The 17413-nt window shown below is 30.6% G+C and overlaps 1 protein-coding gene across 4 annotated transcripts in view; it reads left to right on the plus strand.

The window, feature by feature from the left end:
* The window catches only part of CADM2 (cell adhesion molecule 2), a 1401218-nt gene that overhangs the window by 1195953 nt on the left and 187852 nt on the right, over window positions 1-17413 (plus strand). For all 4 annotated transcript variants that reach the window (XM_031963623.1, XM_031963625.1, XM_031963624.1 and 1 more), the window contains one exon: window positions 7522-7692. In XM_031963623.1, the coding sequence (XP_031819483.1) occupies window positions 7522-7692 (171 nt within the window). The remainder of the gene's footprint in view (window positions 1-7521; window positions 7693-17413) is intronic.

Here is a 17413-nt window from a genome sequence, read left to right on the forward strand (position 1 = left end):
TCCTTAATGGTGAAAAGAGTTAACTTTGTTAATCATTGGATATATTTCCATATTTTAATCTTTCTTCCATTTTTCTCCTTAAAGGTCCTTGGCATCTCTTTGCTTAGGAAAATAATTTGCTATATTTTATTTAAACAATTTTTTAACTGCTCAAAACCTTCCATAATCCTTCATCATATATAAATGAATTATGTGACTTTGGAACATCATCTTTCCCCTTGGCAATTTAAATCAAGTGTGTGTCAACCAGGATGCTTTCTGTTCTCTTTTAATATTCTTGTGACAATAAATTTATAGAGTCCCCAAATAGCTATACATATTGTTATCAGTGTTGATTCTATTTCTGAAGCTCATTCATCTTATTTCATTGCTTAGTACTTCTTTAAATAGTTCAGGATTTTGCTGTTTCAATTATACACTTTTTATCATTATTATTCTTTCTTATTGCTTTTTATTAATTCTGATTTTACACTGACAAGTTAGCAGTCTGTCCGCAGACAGGTGATTCAAGAATAACTTTGAAAGCAATAACAAGTCTTTTTCTGTCTGTTACAATTTAATCTACCTCATTAATTAGTGTTATTTGGGTTCTGTCATGCCCCATACCTATTAGTAATTCTTTTCTGAAAAAAAAAATTGTGTTATAAAAGAATAAAATTTATGTTTAATTTATCAAAGAATGACTTTTTTATAACTTTTTTTTTTCCGAATCCTGTATTCTCAGATATTATATATGTGTTGGTATTTATTTATTACCATCCCACCTTTTTTCATATTTGCATTTCAGTTACTAAATGTAAGAGTATTTTAATTTAATTTGGAGAATATCATCAAGTTATCCATATAATTTCTCTATCTCTTCTTCCTCAACATAGACTTCAAGAATTCAGAGCCACTTATACTTCATAAAACAGGCTTACAGATAAAGAACTTTGCAACTAGTAAACATATGAAATGGAATTTGAATTTAGGTCTTCTAGACTCCTAATCCATCACTCTTATCTACTATACTATCCTAACAAGATTTTGAACGTAAGTCTAGGTAGTGCACTCACAGCAACAGAAAAGTCAGAAGAAACAAGTTTGAGAGAAAGATAATAAGGTCTGTTTAAGACATGCAGAATTTGAAAAGCTGGTAAGACCATGAAGAAACAATGCCATATTAGCAACTAGAGATGTAGGAATATTCTCAATGAAAGTATCAGAATGTCCATCTAATTAAAGCTTTTATGAAAAAAAAAAGTTTAAGCATGGTGTATTATTATATAGATAGCTTTATTTTTTTTTTCACCTGAGATGCTTCCCTTATGGTTGCCTGTAAGTAGTAAAATAAAATACTATTAGCTCTAATTTACATAGAATTTAGTATGTCAGGTATTGTTCTAAGTGCTTAATAATTATTATCTCTTTTGTTCTTCATCATAACCCTGTGAGGTAGGTGCTATTATTATCCTTGTTTTATAGTTAAAAAAAACTGAAGAAGACAGAGGTTAAATGATTCTGGGAAATAACCTGAGACCAAATTTAAATTCAGCTCTTTCTAACTCAAGGCTCTGTGCTATATATACACCATACTATATAATTTTACCTAACTAGTGGCAAAGATTGAAACTGAAGAATAATGTTGGTTTTTTCAGAGAACTCATTTACAAATATATCCTGTTCCTTGAATATTGCAACTGGGCCAATGGCAGTTTAAAAGTGAGTTGACCAGTTTTGTCTATGTTGATGCTATAAACTTCCATGGAAAATGGACACTTTGATGGACCTACTTAATAAATTGAAAAGTATTTTTTTCTGATTTTATTCTATTACCTCTGTTTCTACAAAAGAATGATAATTTCAGAATAGGCTTAATTAATTTAGATGGCTAAAGTCACCTACTCCTTTTATAATCTTGAGTTTATAGGAATATTAGATATAGGGTGATTGTAAAGAGCAAATGTTCCAATTTTCATAAAATGTAGAAGATAGTAGAGTCTCCAAAGTATAGGTCTATTTATAAGTAAATATAGATTTACTTCAATTCATAACAAAGCTTTATAGTATGTTATTTAAAATGTGGTTACTGAATATTTTTAAAAAGTAGCAATAGGAACGAGCTAGTATGGCTTTATTAAGAACAGGTTAGTATGGCTTTATTAAGATCCATGTTAACATGGAATTTGATCTGTAGGGGAGTGCAAAATTCTGTTTTTCATCTCAATGGTGTTTATAACATTTTAATCAAGGACTTAAGATAAAAACACGAATCATATGCATTTCAAAATGTTTGATGACAAAACTGAAAGGATACATAGCAAATTGTTTGACAAATTCAGGATGCTTTGGTCCAAATATAAAATGAGGTTCAACTGAAATTAATTTAATGACTCACACTTAGTTTAAGAAAATCAATTTGATAATTAGATAAAGGCAGCTTAGTTAAATTAGATTTCAGGTTGAGAAAAGTTGTGTGCCTTGCTCAGTATCACATAGATAAACAAGTAGTAGAATCAAAATTCCAATTTGAATACAAATCTCTCATTTTAAAACTACTTTTATTGTCGCCTCCTTCACCAAATAAACAAATAATAAATAAAACTAATGTAATCTTGGAGTACATTAAGCAAAACATAGTGACCAAGAAAAAAAGAACTGACCAAGATCCATCATACTCTTCCTTGGGCAGATCACACTTACAGTATCGTTTTCAGTTTGATCACATGTTTCAGTATGAAAACTGATAAGTAAGAGAACATTTATAAACTGATGGTTGTGATAGTTAAAAGCCTCAAAATTATGTCATAAAAGGATTAGTTGAATACTTTAATTATATATTGATATATTTTAATTATGTAATGGATAATGATGATTCTAGGAGACCAGTGATGAATAATGATATCTATCTTCTGATACAAAGATTATTAACTAAATATGTGGAAATAAGAAATACCTTTTTAGCCATTTATTTTCACTAGCTTTTTTAGAGTTAAGTGAAATAAATCTTCTCTGGGATATGTTGTTTCTTCCTTTCTATCTCTTGATTTTCTTTCATACTATTCCTTACATTTCATAAACCTGGCTAATTCTTTCCTTTTTCAAAGGAAATTTCCACAATATGGAAATTTATTTTATTTGAATATGTATATTTCTTACAAGGTTTTCCCTACTCCCTGACATAGTGGAAGATAGAAAAAAATAAATGTTAGTTTAAATTTAAGGAAAATTATATCTATTGATTAGAATTGAAGGCTCTATAGATATTTATTTTGGAGAAGGCAGGATTGGGGTATAATAGCTGCCTTCAAGTATATGATGGATTGCCATGTTGAAGAGGAATTAGATGTGTTTTGTATGGCACAAGAGCATAGAGGACAGAGGTAGTAATATTGGATAGAGTTAAGAGGCATGTTAAGTCTTGAGACAGGAAAAAAAATGTCCAATTTTTGGAATTATTCACAAGTCTAATGTGTTGCTTCAGAAGATATTATAGAGCTTCAATTATCTTTTATATAAAAAAAATTTTCACCTACTGTAAAGCATGCAATTCAAGACTTCATATGTGTAATGAATATCATATTGCTTGTCTTCTCAAATAGGTAGGGGAGGTACTAGACGAAGGGAGAGAATTTGGAATGGAAAAATGTATATGTGTGTGTGTGTGTGTGTGTCTGTGTCTCTGTGTAGGCAGATAGATAAATAGATAGATAGAAGGAAATAGAAATAGAAATAGAGATATGCACACATTATCTTTTAAAGAAAAAAATTGGGGTAGAGCTGGGAATGGGAGTTTGTATTAATGTGTATGGGAAACTTGAACTTTTTTTCTTATAAAAAATAACTTTATTTAAGAATCATTAATATTGTATATTCTATTAAACTTGAATTTATTGAATGGGAAACTTCACAGTATGAGTGTACATTTGTATATATGTATATATACATATATGCAAAAATTAGTTTCTTCAACATCAATTTTATATTCATATTCATTTAAAAGCTTTTTAATATTCTGTCAATCTTGTATATAAAATATTTGCGAATTTACTAATAGGATTTAAAAGTATAGCCTGTGCCCATAGAACAGATTAAACTCTAGGCTTTCATCATAATATATAGTAAAGGGAATATGGGGCTTGGATTCAGAAGACCTGAGTTTGAGTATCTGTTGTGACTTCATCTTTCAGAGTCTTTAGAATCACTTGACTCGAAAAGAGGCAGTAAAAATAGAGTATCTGAGGATTTAGTTGTGATCTTCAAAAACTCTATTTTCGCTGCCTTTTTTAGAGTCAAGGGAAATTAATTTTCTCTTGGATATGTTATTCCCTCCTTTCTATCTCTTAATTTTCTTTCATATTATTCCTTACATTCTTATACACTTGGCTCCTTTTTCAAAAATCTTCACCAGGAAACTACAATAAGCATACAGGACTGTGTCCAAACAATATTATCAATTAAGTGTTGTTTGTTGTTTACTCTTCCCCCGCTCCCCCTTTTTTAACCACCTTCCTGGAATTATCATTCCAGGCATTATCAACAAGGGTTTGCTCCATTTAGATACAAACATATGACCTAGACTCTCTTAGCTCCCTCACCTATTCTCCTCATTAAAATGCTTTTGTCCTGGATATAAATTCCCTCAGGGTCTGCTAGAGAAATAATAAAGTAATCTTGTATAATATGATAACATGATAGTGTATTAGTTCCCTGTGAGCAAAAGAGATACATTTTAATTGACTAAATGACTAAAAAGAAATTGAAGAATTTTGGCCAGACCTAAAGTTTTCTTTAGCAGTATCAGTCTTTTGTGAAAATGATATCCTGAACCCTAGAACCAAATATCATTGTTCCTTTTTTGTTACATATACATTTTCTGACCTGTTATTAATAATGATATTTAATGAAATTCTTTTAAAAATAATTTAAAAGCTAAATAGTATTTCAATTTTTCTTTCCAATAAATTAATTGTAGTAGTCTATTTTACTTTTTAACCACCCTGTTATGGGTTCTTTTATTAAACAGTTTATAACAGATTATATATGCTTGGTTAAACTTAAGCTAAATGCTACATTCTTAAAGCAAATATGTAAGACAAAAGATGTGTTGATTTGCATTTCATATAAATACAGCATTTGTTAAAAATGAACAATGAGAATAAATTTCCATAAGTTTCTTATATAATTCTTGAAAATATAACCTCCTGGTCAGAGTTTGTGGTGTATTATAATCCTTTCTACCTAGAGATACTGAAACTATTAGATCACTTCGGACAGAGAATTCTGAGTTGCAATGAACCAAATCAATTATGTATCCATATTAAGTCCAATATTAAAATGTTGACTCTCAGGAAGCAAGTATCACCAAGTCACCTAAGGAAGAAAAAATCAGTCCAAGTTGGATATAAAGAAGGTCAAAACTCTTGTGTTTTTAAGTATGAAACTCTGAAATCAGCCCTTTAACTTCCTACCTGGATGAAATAGAAATACCAAATAGAGAAATGGATGAAAAGAACAAAGAGATGAAAAGGGGAGTTGTTTTGCTAGGAGACAACATTTTCTTTTCTTTTCTGTGTCTCTAACTCCAGAAAAAGAATAAGTTTACTAATAAAAGGAAAATATACGAGTTCTTAGATTTTCCCCGTTTTTAAAGCAAATTACTGGCAAATTGGGAAATTAAGAAGAAATGAGATTTTCATATTAGTAAAGAACTGAATCAATTTTCAGTGGTTTGACTCTTAACAGAAATCAGAACTTTGTATTTTTATTGTTATAGCAGCAAAGAAGAATTTAAGTTGTGAATGCTTCTGTAAGGAACTGAATTAGGCCACAGAAATAGAGATTTTATGCTAACCCATGTTTACAAGTGAATGGGGGAAAAAATCCTAAACCAAGTATAGTTTATTCAAAACTAAAAAAGCAGAACTCTAGTAGAAACTAGATCTAGGATTCTGTATTCTTTCAGAAGTTCTTTTCCCCCTTATCTCATTGATATACTATTTTAATAAAAGCAGCTGAAGAGATAAAATACCTTTTTTTTAATATATAATGAAACCCTTATTTAAGCAAAAAAAAAATCCAATAAATGATTATGAACACACAAATGTACACATATGATTTGAAAAAAGGTATGTCCTCATCTATTTACTCCTCTGCTAAAATTTATTTTAAAGATCCTTACTATGACAAATCAATATGACAAGGTTGTTCTTTTGCTGAAATAAACAAAAATCAATGAGCCATATAAATAGCTATGTGCAGAATAATACATATCCAATATCTCTTTAAAGGTAACCTAGAAAAAGAAATGTATCTTTCAATTCTAATTTTCCCTAGCCCTGTAGCTAAATTAATGGTACTGTCCTATTGTGGCATTTGTTTAAAAAGATACATAATACAAATTTAAACCAGATATTTCATATATTTTAGTTTTAAAATATGCAAAGGGAAAGGAGTAAGAAGAATGATAGAGGGTTATAAAGAATGTAAATAATTTAGGTGTACTTTTCAAATTTATTTGAGGTATTTTATAATGAATGCTTTATCTCAGCATTTTGATTTCTTTTTCTGATTGATTAAAATTCCCAAAAATTTATAAGCTACTTCTACAGTAAGAAATTATCAAAAAAATGAGAAAATTATTTTTAAAAATGTATACAAAGAAGCAATTAAGTCTTAGTTGTATCTTTCATTGCAAATGAGTAAGGAGCAATTATTCCAAATAGTTAATGGAATAATTCTTTTTTTCTTTTCTTTTTTTTTTTTAAATCTAACATTGCCTCTTTTGGCTTATGTGGGTCTTAAGACCCATGAGGATCAATACAAATTTGTATATCCCTATTCATACCATATTCATTGGTGAATTCTTCAATAATTGAATAACATTTTATCTGAAAACAGAGTTCACTACTTGAAAACCTTTGAATATTCAAAATGCTCAGGTTATCCTACTCCCACCTTTGGTGGCCAAAGATGACAACTCCCTTATCTTGCACATTCTCCAAAAATACCTTAGCTCACTTCATGTTGTTCATATTTAAATCACAGTTCAACAATTTTTTTGCTTTCTTTTATGCTTCATAAAACCTTCTCCTACAAAGGGATAGATAAGAATAATCTCTCCCACCCTACACTATATTATTGTGATTAGAATAAGAAAGCATTCCCTTTAGTGAAACTGCTAATGCAAGGAAAGGAAGAAGAAAGCCTACATTTTCCAAAAATGATCTGCAGAGCAATCTTATATCTATTTGTAATCAAGATTATTTGGAGAATGTGGGAAAGACAATGTTATGCTGTTAATCTTTCCCTTTATTTCATTTTTAAATTGCTCTATTTGAATCCATTTTAGTAAATGGTTGTATTTTTTTTTTTTTTTTAGTCTGAAATGGATTGAATGTTAAACCAGAAAACAATTGGTCTTTTAAAAACCTATAAAGACAGGGGAAAGTAAATTTCATTAAATTGTTCAACTTAATGTGATCTGTTAATATTTTGAAATAAAAATGACACAGTGTTATAAATGGTATGTTTTGCTTTCAGATGTCAAATACTTAAAAGAAGAAGATGCAAATCGCAAGACATTCACTGTCAGCAGTACACTTGATTTCCGAGTGGATCGAAATGATGATGGTGTAAAAGTAATTTGCAGAGTAGACCATGAATCTCTAAACTCCACGCCTCAGGTAGCAATGCAGGTCCTAGAAATACACTGTAAGTAAACATTTTTTTTCCAAAACTTGTGCACTAAATCTTTTCTTTTACCTTTTAAATCAAATCTAAGTTTTTTATTTTATAGCAGAACTAAGAACAATAAAATGAAAACTTTTTTGTGTTAATGGTATTCAAAGAGAAGGAATTCTTATCTGAATCTCATTATTGACAATAAAGAAAAGTTTAAAAAAAGTCTTTGTAAGGTTAAAAGACTATAGTTTTCAAAATTTTTATCAGGGAAAATATATAGGTTTTTTGTGAAAAACCAATTGAAAATATTAGCAGGACTTACCAAAGCACTGACAACTGAACCCAAAGATGATTTAATGCCCATAATAAATATATACTTTCATTTAAAATTTGTTTTTAAAAAAATAAAATGGACTTAACTACATCAGTATATAACAAAATAAATAACAAAGATAAAGTAAGAATAGAACTGGAGATTGGGAATTCTAAATTTTAAATTGTATTCTAAACCTTTCCATAGGCTTTTAAGGTTACCATTATACAATCTTGTTTTCATATTCCCTGAAGATATTACCTTGTTTTTGTCATAGTGAAAAAAGGTTGACAGTGCTTTACATTTTGAAAAGTCAAATGCAAAATTTATTTCTTTATGTGTATTTTATACCTTATGTACATCTAAATGTCCTGTTTGAGATTTGATCTTCTCTAAATCTATATTGTCTTTTGCTTGAATCTGAATCATCTGTTTAATGCAGTATTTGTCCACTCCAGACAAAGGCCCCCTTAGAACATTTATTTATTGTCAGATTGACATATTTCATGGTCAGTTGGGGCTAACCTTGTATTCTTACATGACCTTAGCAACAAAAATAATTTTATTAAATTGTTTCATATGGCATTTCATTATTTACTCTGTGAATAGTGCATTTTAACTATGTAATACTTTATTAACTAAAGGTAAGTTCCTAATAATAAATCATAACTTTTTAGTTACTTTTTTTTAGTTATTTCAGTTTCATGATTTCTCATTTCTTCATTTGCTTAAGTAGTTCTTTAAAATGGCTAGTATATGATTTTGAGGTAATAGGAACTGTGTTCCCCTGATCTTTGGGAGTCTTTGGACCTATGTTGGAAAAACCCTAAACCTCAATCTCTCCTGACCTTGGGACCATCCCTGCTCTCCTACTTGATTCCCAGGGAGAAAACTCTCACAATAATCCCCAAATACAATTCATTTGGAGATCTTAGCCTGGAGCATAATTACCACCTATTATTGATTAGTCCTTTAATTCATCTGGTGATCACTCCCTAGCCCTGGGCTAGGCTAAATAAAGCTAAATAAAAATCAAAGCTGTGTATCCAAACTTTTGCTAATTCCTAATCAGGAAGCCCACTGAGTGGCTTCCCAGTGTAAATAAATCCATTTTTTGTCAAAAATTGCAAAAACCTGTGACAACACTACCCTGGGGACCCCATCATTGTATCATTGTTTGGGTGTCTCTCCCTCAACAAGTTCATATGTTATACGGAACGAAGGGCATCAGAATTCCTTCACTTGAGCTTTCTTGTCTTATAGGCAAAGCCAATAAGAAAAATTAATGTTAACTGATTACATTAATTTCCAAATTTCAACCTAAAAATGAAAGGAAATCAAAGTAATTTGGTTATGCAGATTTCTAACAAGAAGCTAAGACACATACTATAGGTTTCCTTAGCTGTATAATTGCCTTTTTAGTTTATCATTTTCTAAAAATAAAGTGCTTATTCATCAAATAGATGTTTCTAAGCAGTACTGAAGCATGATGAATTATTAAAGGCTGGCCACTTTTTTGGAAAGTTTAATGATGATATAGAGATACATATCTACATATCCATGCATAAATGAATGTACATACATAAATATTCATACATGTACACACACATATGTATATGTATGTATACATACAGAGAGACATATTCCCCCTTGGGATAACAAACAGACCAATTACGAAAAGCCCCTTTCATTTTGTCTTAGTTTAGTGAGCATGTGTCTAGAAGGCAGAGAAAAAAATCTGTTAATTTCCTTTTCATAGCATCTAATACACTTTCATGCATGTGGAAGAGCTTAATTAAAATTATTTTATGATAATGTTGGTTGTCCCTCTAGGGTAGAGTTTCCCATTGTGTCAGTCAATTTTAGCAGCTGGTCTCAGAGTCATTTAGGTGGGACCCTAAATCATCCCTGAGGATGAAAGATAACAGAAATTATCGCCAATTTTTTTTCCTTTTTTTTTTTCAATCTGGAAGGAAAAACCCTGTCTCCACAAGGGGCCTAAACTCATCCCTATGATGCTATAACTACAAAACTCCCAGATTTTATTACTAAGATCTCCTCAGGCTCCATGAGTATGACCAAAAAAATGCATACATAGAACTCTCCAAGATTCTTTCCTTAGATTCATCCTGTGTTGAAATGATTTGCTCATGACTCCACAGAAAGTAAGCTATCATTCTATCTAATAGACATCATTGCTTGTCAGTATATTGCAGTTTATTGCTTCTATTTGTTATAAGATAGGGCTTCTTACTTTGTATTCTAGCCCATCACAGTTTCAAAATCTCCTGTCTTAGACATAGGATACACAATAAATACTTACAACTTAGAATAAGCGTAAAGAGAACCAAGAAATTACACCATAGCAAACAAACAACAATAAAACACCTTTCTTCCTTTCCTGTCTTTCATATATTCTTCCTAAAGTTGGTATGACATAAGTAACAGCAATGTAGAATAAGACATAGATGTATCTTAGGAAAATACCAGGTTATAGGAATTCAAGCCAGCTTGTTTTCTCCCTTTACAGAAAAAAATCAGAAAGTTACAGAAATTCCTTATATCATCCACTTTGAGACTATCTCCCCAACTCCCGGATTCTATTAAAGCATCCTTGATTTCACCATGCATCTCCCAGCTCCTTCTTGATGTTGTCAAGAATCTCCCTAACTCCTCTCTAATTCCTTCAAATGTCCTTTTTCTCCCCAATTCTTTCTTGGTTTCTCCCCCTTCCTTCTATCTATAAAAATAGCTCACTCCCAAAAATTCCTTTGGATTTTGATTGTGATCTTTTCTTATAAATAAAGGTACCTCTTGATAAAGAAACTACCACTGTGAATTCATTCCGGACTCTTTCATTTGCATCTTGTTTTCATATCAATAATTGCGTTCTTGAACCTCATCACAGGGAATCACAAAAAAATCAATCAAGAAATCAATCAACAGGAATTTATTTAAGTGCCTATTTTGTGTCAAATCTATGCTAGGTACTGAAGATATGAATACAGTGAATAAAACTATCCCTACTGGAGCTTATACTCTAATGGAAAAGACAAAATGAGCATTTATTTATATGTACAGAATAAATATAAAAACAATGCAAAGTAGTTGAATATAAGGGAAATTCTAAGAGAGATCTGTAGCAGTTAGAGGCTTCAGAAAAGGATTCATGTTGATGTTGATGTTTGAAATGTTTCTGGAAGAAAGAAATTCCTGGAATCCAAGTTGAGGAGGAAATCAGAGCCAAGTAGATTCAAAAGTAAATTCTACCAAACATTTAAAGAACAATTAATTTCAATACTGTATAAATAGGCAAAGGAATCTTACCAAATTCCTTTTAGGTTCCCCTTGCATAAAATACATGGGAAACAACTGTTTCAGATCTTCTTGAGAGATAATGTCATGAGGGATGAATGAAGAAAAACCCATCTTGGCTAGATCAATAAATGTAGAAGGAGGTATAATGTTTCATAAACACCTCAAATAGGGTCAAAACTAAGTTGTGAAGGACTTTAAAAGCCAGATAAATAAGTAATATTTGATCCTAGAAATAATAGGAAGCCACTGGAATTTATTGATAGGAAAATCATGTGGTCAGATATATATTTAAGGAAAATCATTGGCAGCAATTATTTAACAACAACAACAGTATTTACAGCCCTTCATAATCTATTTCCCTAACTAATTTTTCCATTTTCTTACTCCCCAACATGTACTTTTTGATCCAGGGACATTGGCCTTCTTCCTGTTTCAAGAAGACAGACTTCCTCCTGTCAGAGGAAGACACTCCTTTTCCTAGTTCTGGATATTTTCCCTGCCTATCATCGATGCCTGGAATCATCTACCTCCTCAGGCCACCTAGTGTCTTCCCTTCTATAAGTTCCAACTAAAATCCATCTATTGGAATTCTTTCACTTTGACCCTAATTGTCTCAGGAAAAAAAAAATTATATTCATACCATTTAAAGACAACAAATGAATCAGAAGTGGGGTATATGGAGGATCTGCCTTAATCCCAGGAAAACTTGTGTTGAGGTCACATGCCAGCTGTACATGGTGACAACTTTTATTTGTTGAAGGGAGTTTCCCTACCTAGAATTTCTCTATATCAATCAAAATATATATCCAAACGCTAACCATGATAGTAAACTGCTAGTAAATTGCAGAGATTAATCTTAATATATATTTAATATGCATTGTTCTTTTTTAGTTCATCATTTTTTAATTGTGTCCAACTTTTTATGATCTCAATTGGGATTTTCTTGGTAAAGATACTGGAGTGACTTGCCAGTCTCTTCCATATTCCATTTTGCAGATAAAGATTTTGAGGTAAATAGGTTTAGACTACTTTCCCAGGGTCACAAAGCCAGTAAGTCTCTAAAGCCATATTTGACCTCATGAAGATGAGTCTTCCTGATCTCAGACAGGGCACTCTATCTACTTTCTACCTACCTGCCCTTTTACCTTTAATTTAATGCAGCTCTTTCATCACAAATCGCTAGAATAAGTAAAAAAAAAAATCTTCTTCATAATATAAGCAGATAGCAGCATTAAATACATCTAAATATGTACGTGTATATGTGTATTTTGCCAAAAGGAAGGTTTATTTAGGAGAAACATTTACAAAAGTAAGAAATAAAATAGGCACATCAGGAGTGGCAAATATGAAACAGAATTGGGAGAACTTATAGTTAGCAAGGAAAAAGACCAGTTCCCCTGGGGAATGCACAATTAAGTAGGAGAAAGGAAGTATTCTGTGAAGTGGGAGAAAGCCATTGACTGGCAGATTAGACTAACCAGAATTAGCTAGAGTAAGGAAAATGACACCTCTAGAGGAAGGCACTATGAGGGAGAAAAAAGAGAATATCTTAGTCCTGAAAGGAATCTAGTCTAAATAATACATTTTGGAAATCTCTAATTCATTTTGTTAGTTTGTTTAATTCTGTTAGAAATAATGCGACTTTTTAATTTGTCTGATTTCATATTTTTAGTGGAACAGATTGTATGATTCAGTTTTTATTTAATTCTCAGCAGGAAGACTCTCTCAGCACTAACAGAAGAAATAACATAGAAAACATAGGGGATAAAACAATTAAGTGTAACTATATGTTCGTTTTCCAATAGTTACTTAGATGATAATTATATAAACCAAGTGAAATATTTTTTAAAGAGTAAAATGAAAGAAATTTTAGAAAATGTTAATCTAATGAAATCATTCTGAGAAATTTTGCAAGCTGTGCCTTAGAAAAATAATAATAAAACTCAAAAGCATTATTTGAGAAACTAGACTAAAATTAATACATAGAATAATGTATATTACTAGATTATTAATTATTTCTTTAGGTAATGATGAATTTAAACTGAATCATTTAAATGCTTAGATCCCATATAAAAGAAAAAAATTGCTTAAATGAATAAATATTTGTAATAAGAGATTCTAAATGAGAGCAATTAAAAAAAATCTGAGCACAAAAGTGCAGTGAAATAATTTGCATGTTTAAATGAGATCAATTAGGTTAATGATGGATGAAAATAAGAAATCCATTATTTAAATGCAAAATAACTTTTAAAACTTGTGGGGTCATTTGCTGCCAAAGTTTTATCTATCAAAGCAGCTAGCTAGTTCAAATGGTTAATGTACATTACTAACCTTTATCATTCAGAAACATTTCAAATCGGATCTGTATATAAAATATAATTGATCATAATTTATTTTTACTAGCATCTATCAACCAAAAGCATCATGGAATATTTTTACACAGATCTGTCCATGTTTTTACTTTTTTTGTTTTGTTCCTCTGATCACAAAATTCCTATGTATTTTAAAGAGCTTTGTGATTGAAAAATGACACTAGCTATTTCCTGAGACTTTCTAGTATTCATTTTAAAATTGAACACTGCAGATCTGTTAACTACTGCTTCTCCTCTTACTGTTCTGGGCATCTGCAGAAGTTATAAATTTGGTGAAATATAATATTCTTTTCCCAAATATTCTCCCTTTAGTTCTATTTAATTCAGAGAATAGTTTTTAAAATGTCTGATTAGAATGAAATACATCCACAAAAGGATTTTTACATGCTAATTTCCACAGATTAAACCTTAGAGATAGAGATTAAACCTGTGGTTTTCTAAGTAGAGAAAATTCTTCAGTGAAAAAAACTTTACCAATGAAGGTCACCCTTTTTTCTGCAACTTAAGAGTATTGCCTGCAGCACTAGTTAGTTAAAATGACTTGACAGAGCTAGGACATGAACCAATGTCTTTTAGGCCATATTTATATCCACTAAATTCACTGCCTCTAAAACTAAACATTATGTTTAAAAATAAAGGAATAAAAGTGAGGTAGTGGACAGAATGGTGTTAGGTGTTAGGAAAGCCTTATTTCATATCTGGCCTCAGAATTTTGCCAGCACAAGTCATTTAACAACATCTGTCAGTTTTTAACATCTGTCAGTTTCTTCATCTAAAATGGACATAATAATAGTACCTAACTATTATAAGGATAAAAGTAGGTAAGTACTTTTCAAACCTTAAAGAGCTATATACATGCTAGCTATTTTTATTTTTATTATTAAAATTATGTTTATGTACAAAGAGAATGTACAAATCTACATTCACTGAAAGGAAATCAATCCTCCAAGAAACATAAATTCTACCAGGCCATATTCTTGTAAATTGTCTTCTTGCTTTCATATATAAATTATATATCCACTTATTTTGAATCATTAGGGGATCTGATTAATTTTTTCATATTATTGACTATTAAGAGGCAGCTCAGTGGATAAGTTTCTGGACCTGAAATCAGAAATACCTTATTTCAAATCTGGCTCCAGATACTTATGTAGTTTAACCCAAATCATTTAAATTCTGTTTGTCTTAATCCACTGGAGAAAAAATTAGTAAATCATTTCAGTATCTTTGCCAAGAAAACTCCATGTAGTGTACGGTCCAGTGATATGAAGAGTTAGACATGACTGAACAACAACAAAAACATATAAGATAAAAATTTTGTTCATATATAATTTATACACCACTCATCCATCTATTGCTGGAATAGCTGAGGAAATTACAAAGTACTTTTTAGGATTATATTTGAACTAAGTTTTTAAACTTTGAGTTACCAAAAGTAAAAGTGAGAGTATTACCCAAAGGAAAAAAAAAAAAAGCATGGGGAAATGGAATGTTATATAAAAGGAATGACCAATTATGTCAATTTAGCTAGCATAGACTTGGCAAACATTTAGCAAGCAAAACTGCTTATGGACTAGTCACCATTTTAAGAGCTATTTAGTTGGATAAGGCATACAAAGGATATGAAATGTAAGAGGAAGGGAGATAGTATACAATGGATGCAAGGGAAAGAGCAGTCAGCTTGGAGTACTAAATCTGAAGTCCTAGGACCAGTTTAAATCCTGGCTTTCCTGCTTAATGGCTATGTGGCCCAAGACAAGTTCTTTAATATTTTTTCACCTCTAAAAGAAAAGAGTTTAATTATATCATCTTTAAGTTACTTTCTGACTCTAAATATATGATCCTATAATCCTAGCTGAGATTTCTTATAGACCATCAGAAATCCCGGTCACAGGATAGTTCAAATTTTATGAAATAATGGCCAAACATATTATGGTGCAGCAGAAAGAACATTTCATTCTGATGCAAAAAGATATGGATTCAAATCTCAGCCCTGATACGAATATTCTGAATTACCTTCAAGCATCTCCGTGGGTCTCAGTTTCCTCATTTGTAAAGTGAGGAATTTGGATTACATGATCTCTCAAGTCTTGTTCAGCTCTAAATGCTATATTTTCTCTATTTATACAACAAAATCACAATATTTCAGTCATTACAAGTTTTTGAAAAAAGAATTAAATAAAGCAAAAATAAGTGGAATTAAGTTTGAGTTAAAATTTCAGAAATTTCAATAAGCAATTCTACTGGCTAAACAATATACTTTTTTAGAAATTTATCTTACAAATTAATATATTAAAATTAAAATAAAGAAAAAGAAAAGAAATTGATCTAACTTTTTGGCCTTGAACAAATATGAATCACTTCTAGGACAATGGTCCTGAAGAGTTTTAAGGCGTGTTTCATAGACAAGTAAACATTCATTAATTTATTCAACAAAGATTCACTGGGTAAGGACTATGAGTAAGGCATTATGGTGGGCTTTTTAGAGAATACAAACCAAAGATTTATATCTATCTGTATATATGTACCCCCACACATGCACACACTTGTGTGTGATGGTGTTATTAAGCATTTAATAATTAACACATTTAACATATATTTGTGGACTTTTCCTTAAATCTTAGGGAAAAAGTATTTAATTGTAGAAATGTCAAATAGTGTTGCAGTATGAAATGTTCTAAATTGTACAATGTTTGCCATTATAAAAAAAAATTTGGGAAATTCTTGACAATTTTTCCCTAGAATTAAAGGTAAAATACTTATTGCATAATTAGCATATATTCACATCTTAACTGCAGAACTGCAACCATGTAATAGCACTTATTTCTGATATTTCTGTAGAAATTGAAAAATGAAGTTAGAAAATATAAAATTTATTTGGATTTGTTAAATCAATTTGCTATAGTTTTGAAACATTGCTAAAAATAGGTCTTGCCCTGATATCTTCTATAGCTGAATATCTAATATTTTTACAGGGCTGGATAATCTAGATTTATTTTTTAAACTAAGTAATACAAAATAGAAGATTATAAAATATATAGGTAATACTAATACCAACAAATCTTATATAATTACTTTTACTTACTTTGCTGGGGAACAAAAACTGTTGAAGAAAATGAGACAAAAATAAATTTGACAAATTGAATCTAATTTTTAGGAAGAAAAATATGAGCTACCTACATTTTAAACATTCAAATTATTGGTTTAAAATCAGCTCTAAATGAATTCCTTGCTGTATAGGACAGCAAAAGAAAGCTTATAATAATCCTCTCCCAGAATTAATTTAGTTATTAGCCTATTTTAATAATATCTTTTTATTCCAAAAAAAGTAATTCCTTTTAAAATTTTTTCTCCAATATTCTATGACAATTTTCTCTCCATTCCAATTCCTTTTCTTTCTTCTCTCATCTTCACTCACTTCTCTTCTAATAAGAAATGAGAAAACTGAAATTTTTATAGTTTCATAGATAAATGCAAGGCATTATTCCAAGCTAACTCATACACTATATCTTGGTGATGTAGTACAAACAGCAGCAGTAGCAGAAACTCCAGGCTTTGGGGCATTGAGAATGATGCAGACCAGTTTTCAGATTATATCACCATAGGAATGTAACTTTTGGAAAAGATGTGGTACAATATTGGAGAATATGTGTGAGAAAAAAGAGTTGGGTCTGATATCTTTATTCCACTAAGCTAAACTTCAAGCATGTCTGGTTTGCGGTCCAAGGTGTGTGTTGCATCACATCCA

The sequence above is a fragment of the Sarcophilus harrisii genome, chromosome 3, assembly GCF_902635505.1.
Source record: "Sarcophilus harrisii chromosome 3, mSarHar1.11, whole genome shotgun sequence".
In the NCBI taxonomy this organism is placed as follows: Eukaryota; Metazoa; Chordata; class Mammalia; order Dasyuromorphia; family Dasyuridae; genus Sarcophilus; species Sarcophilus harrisii.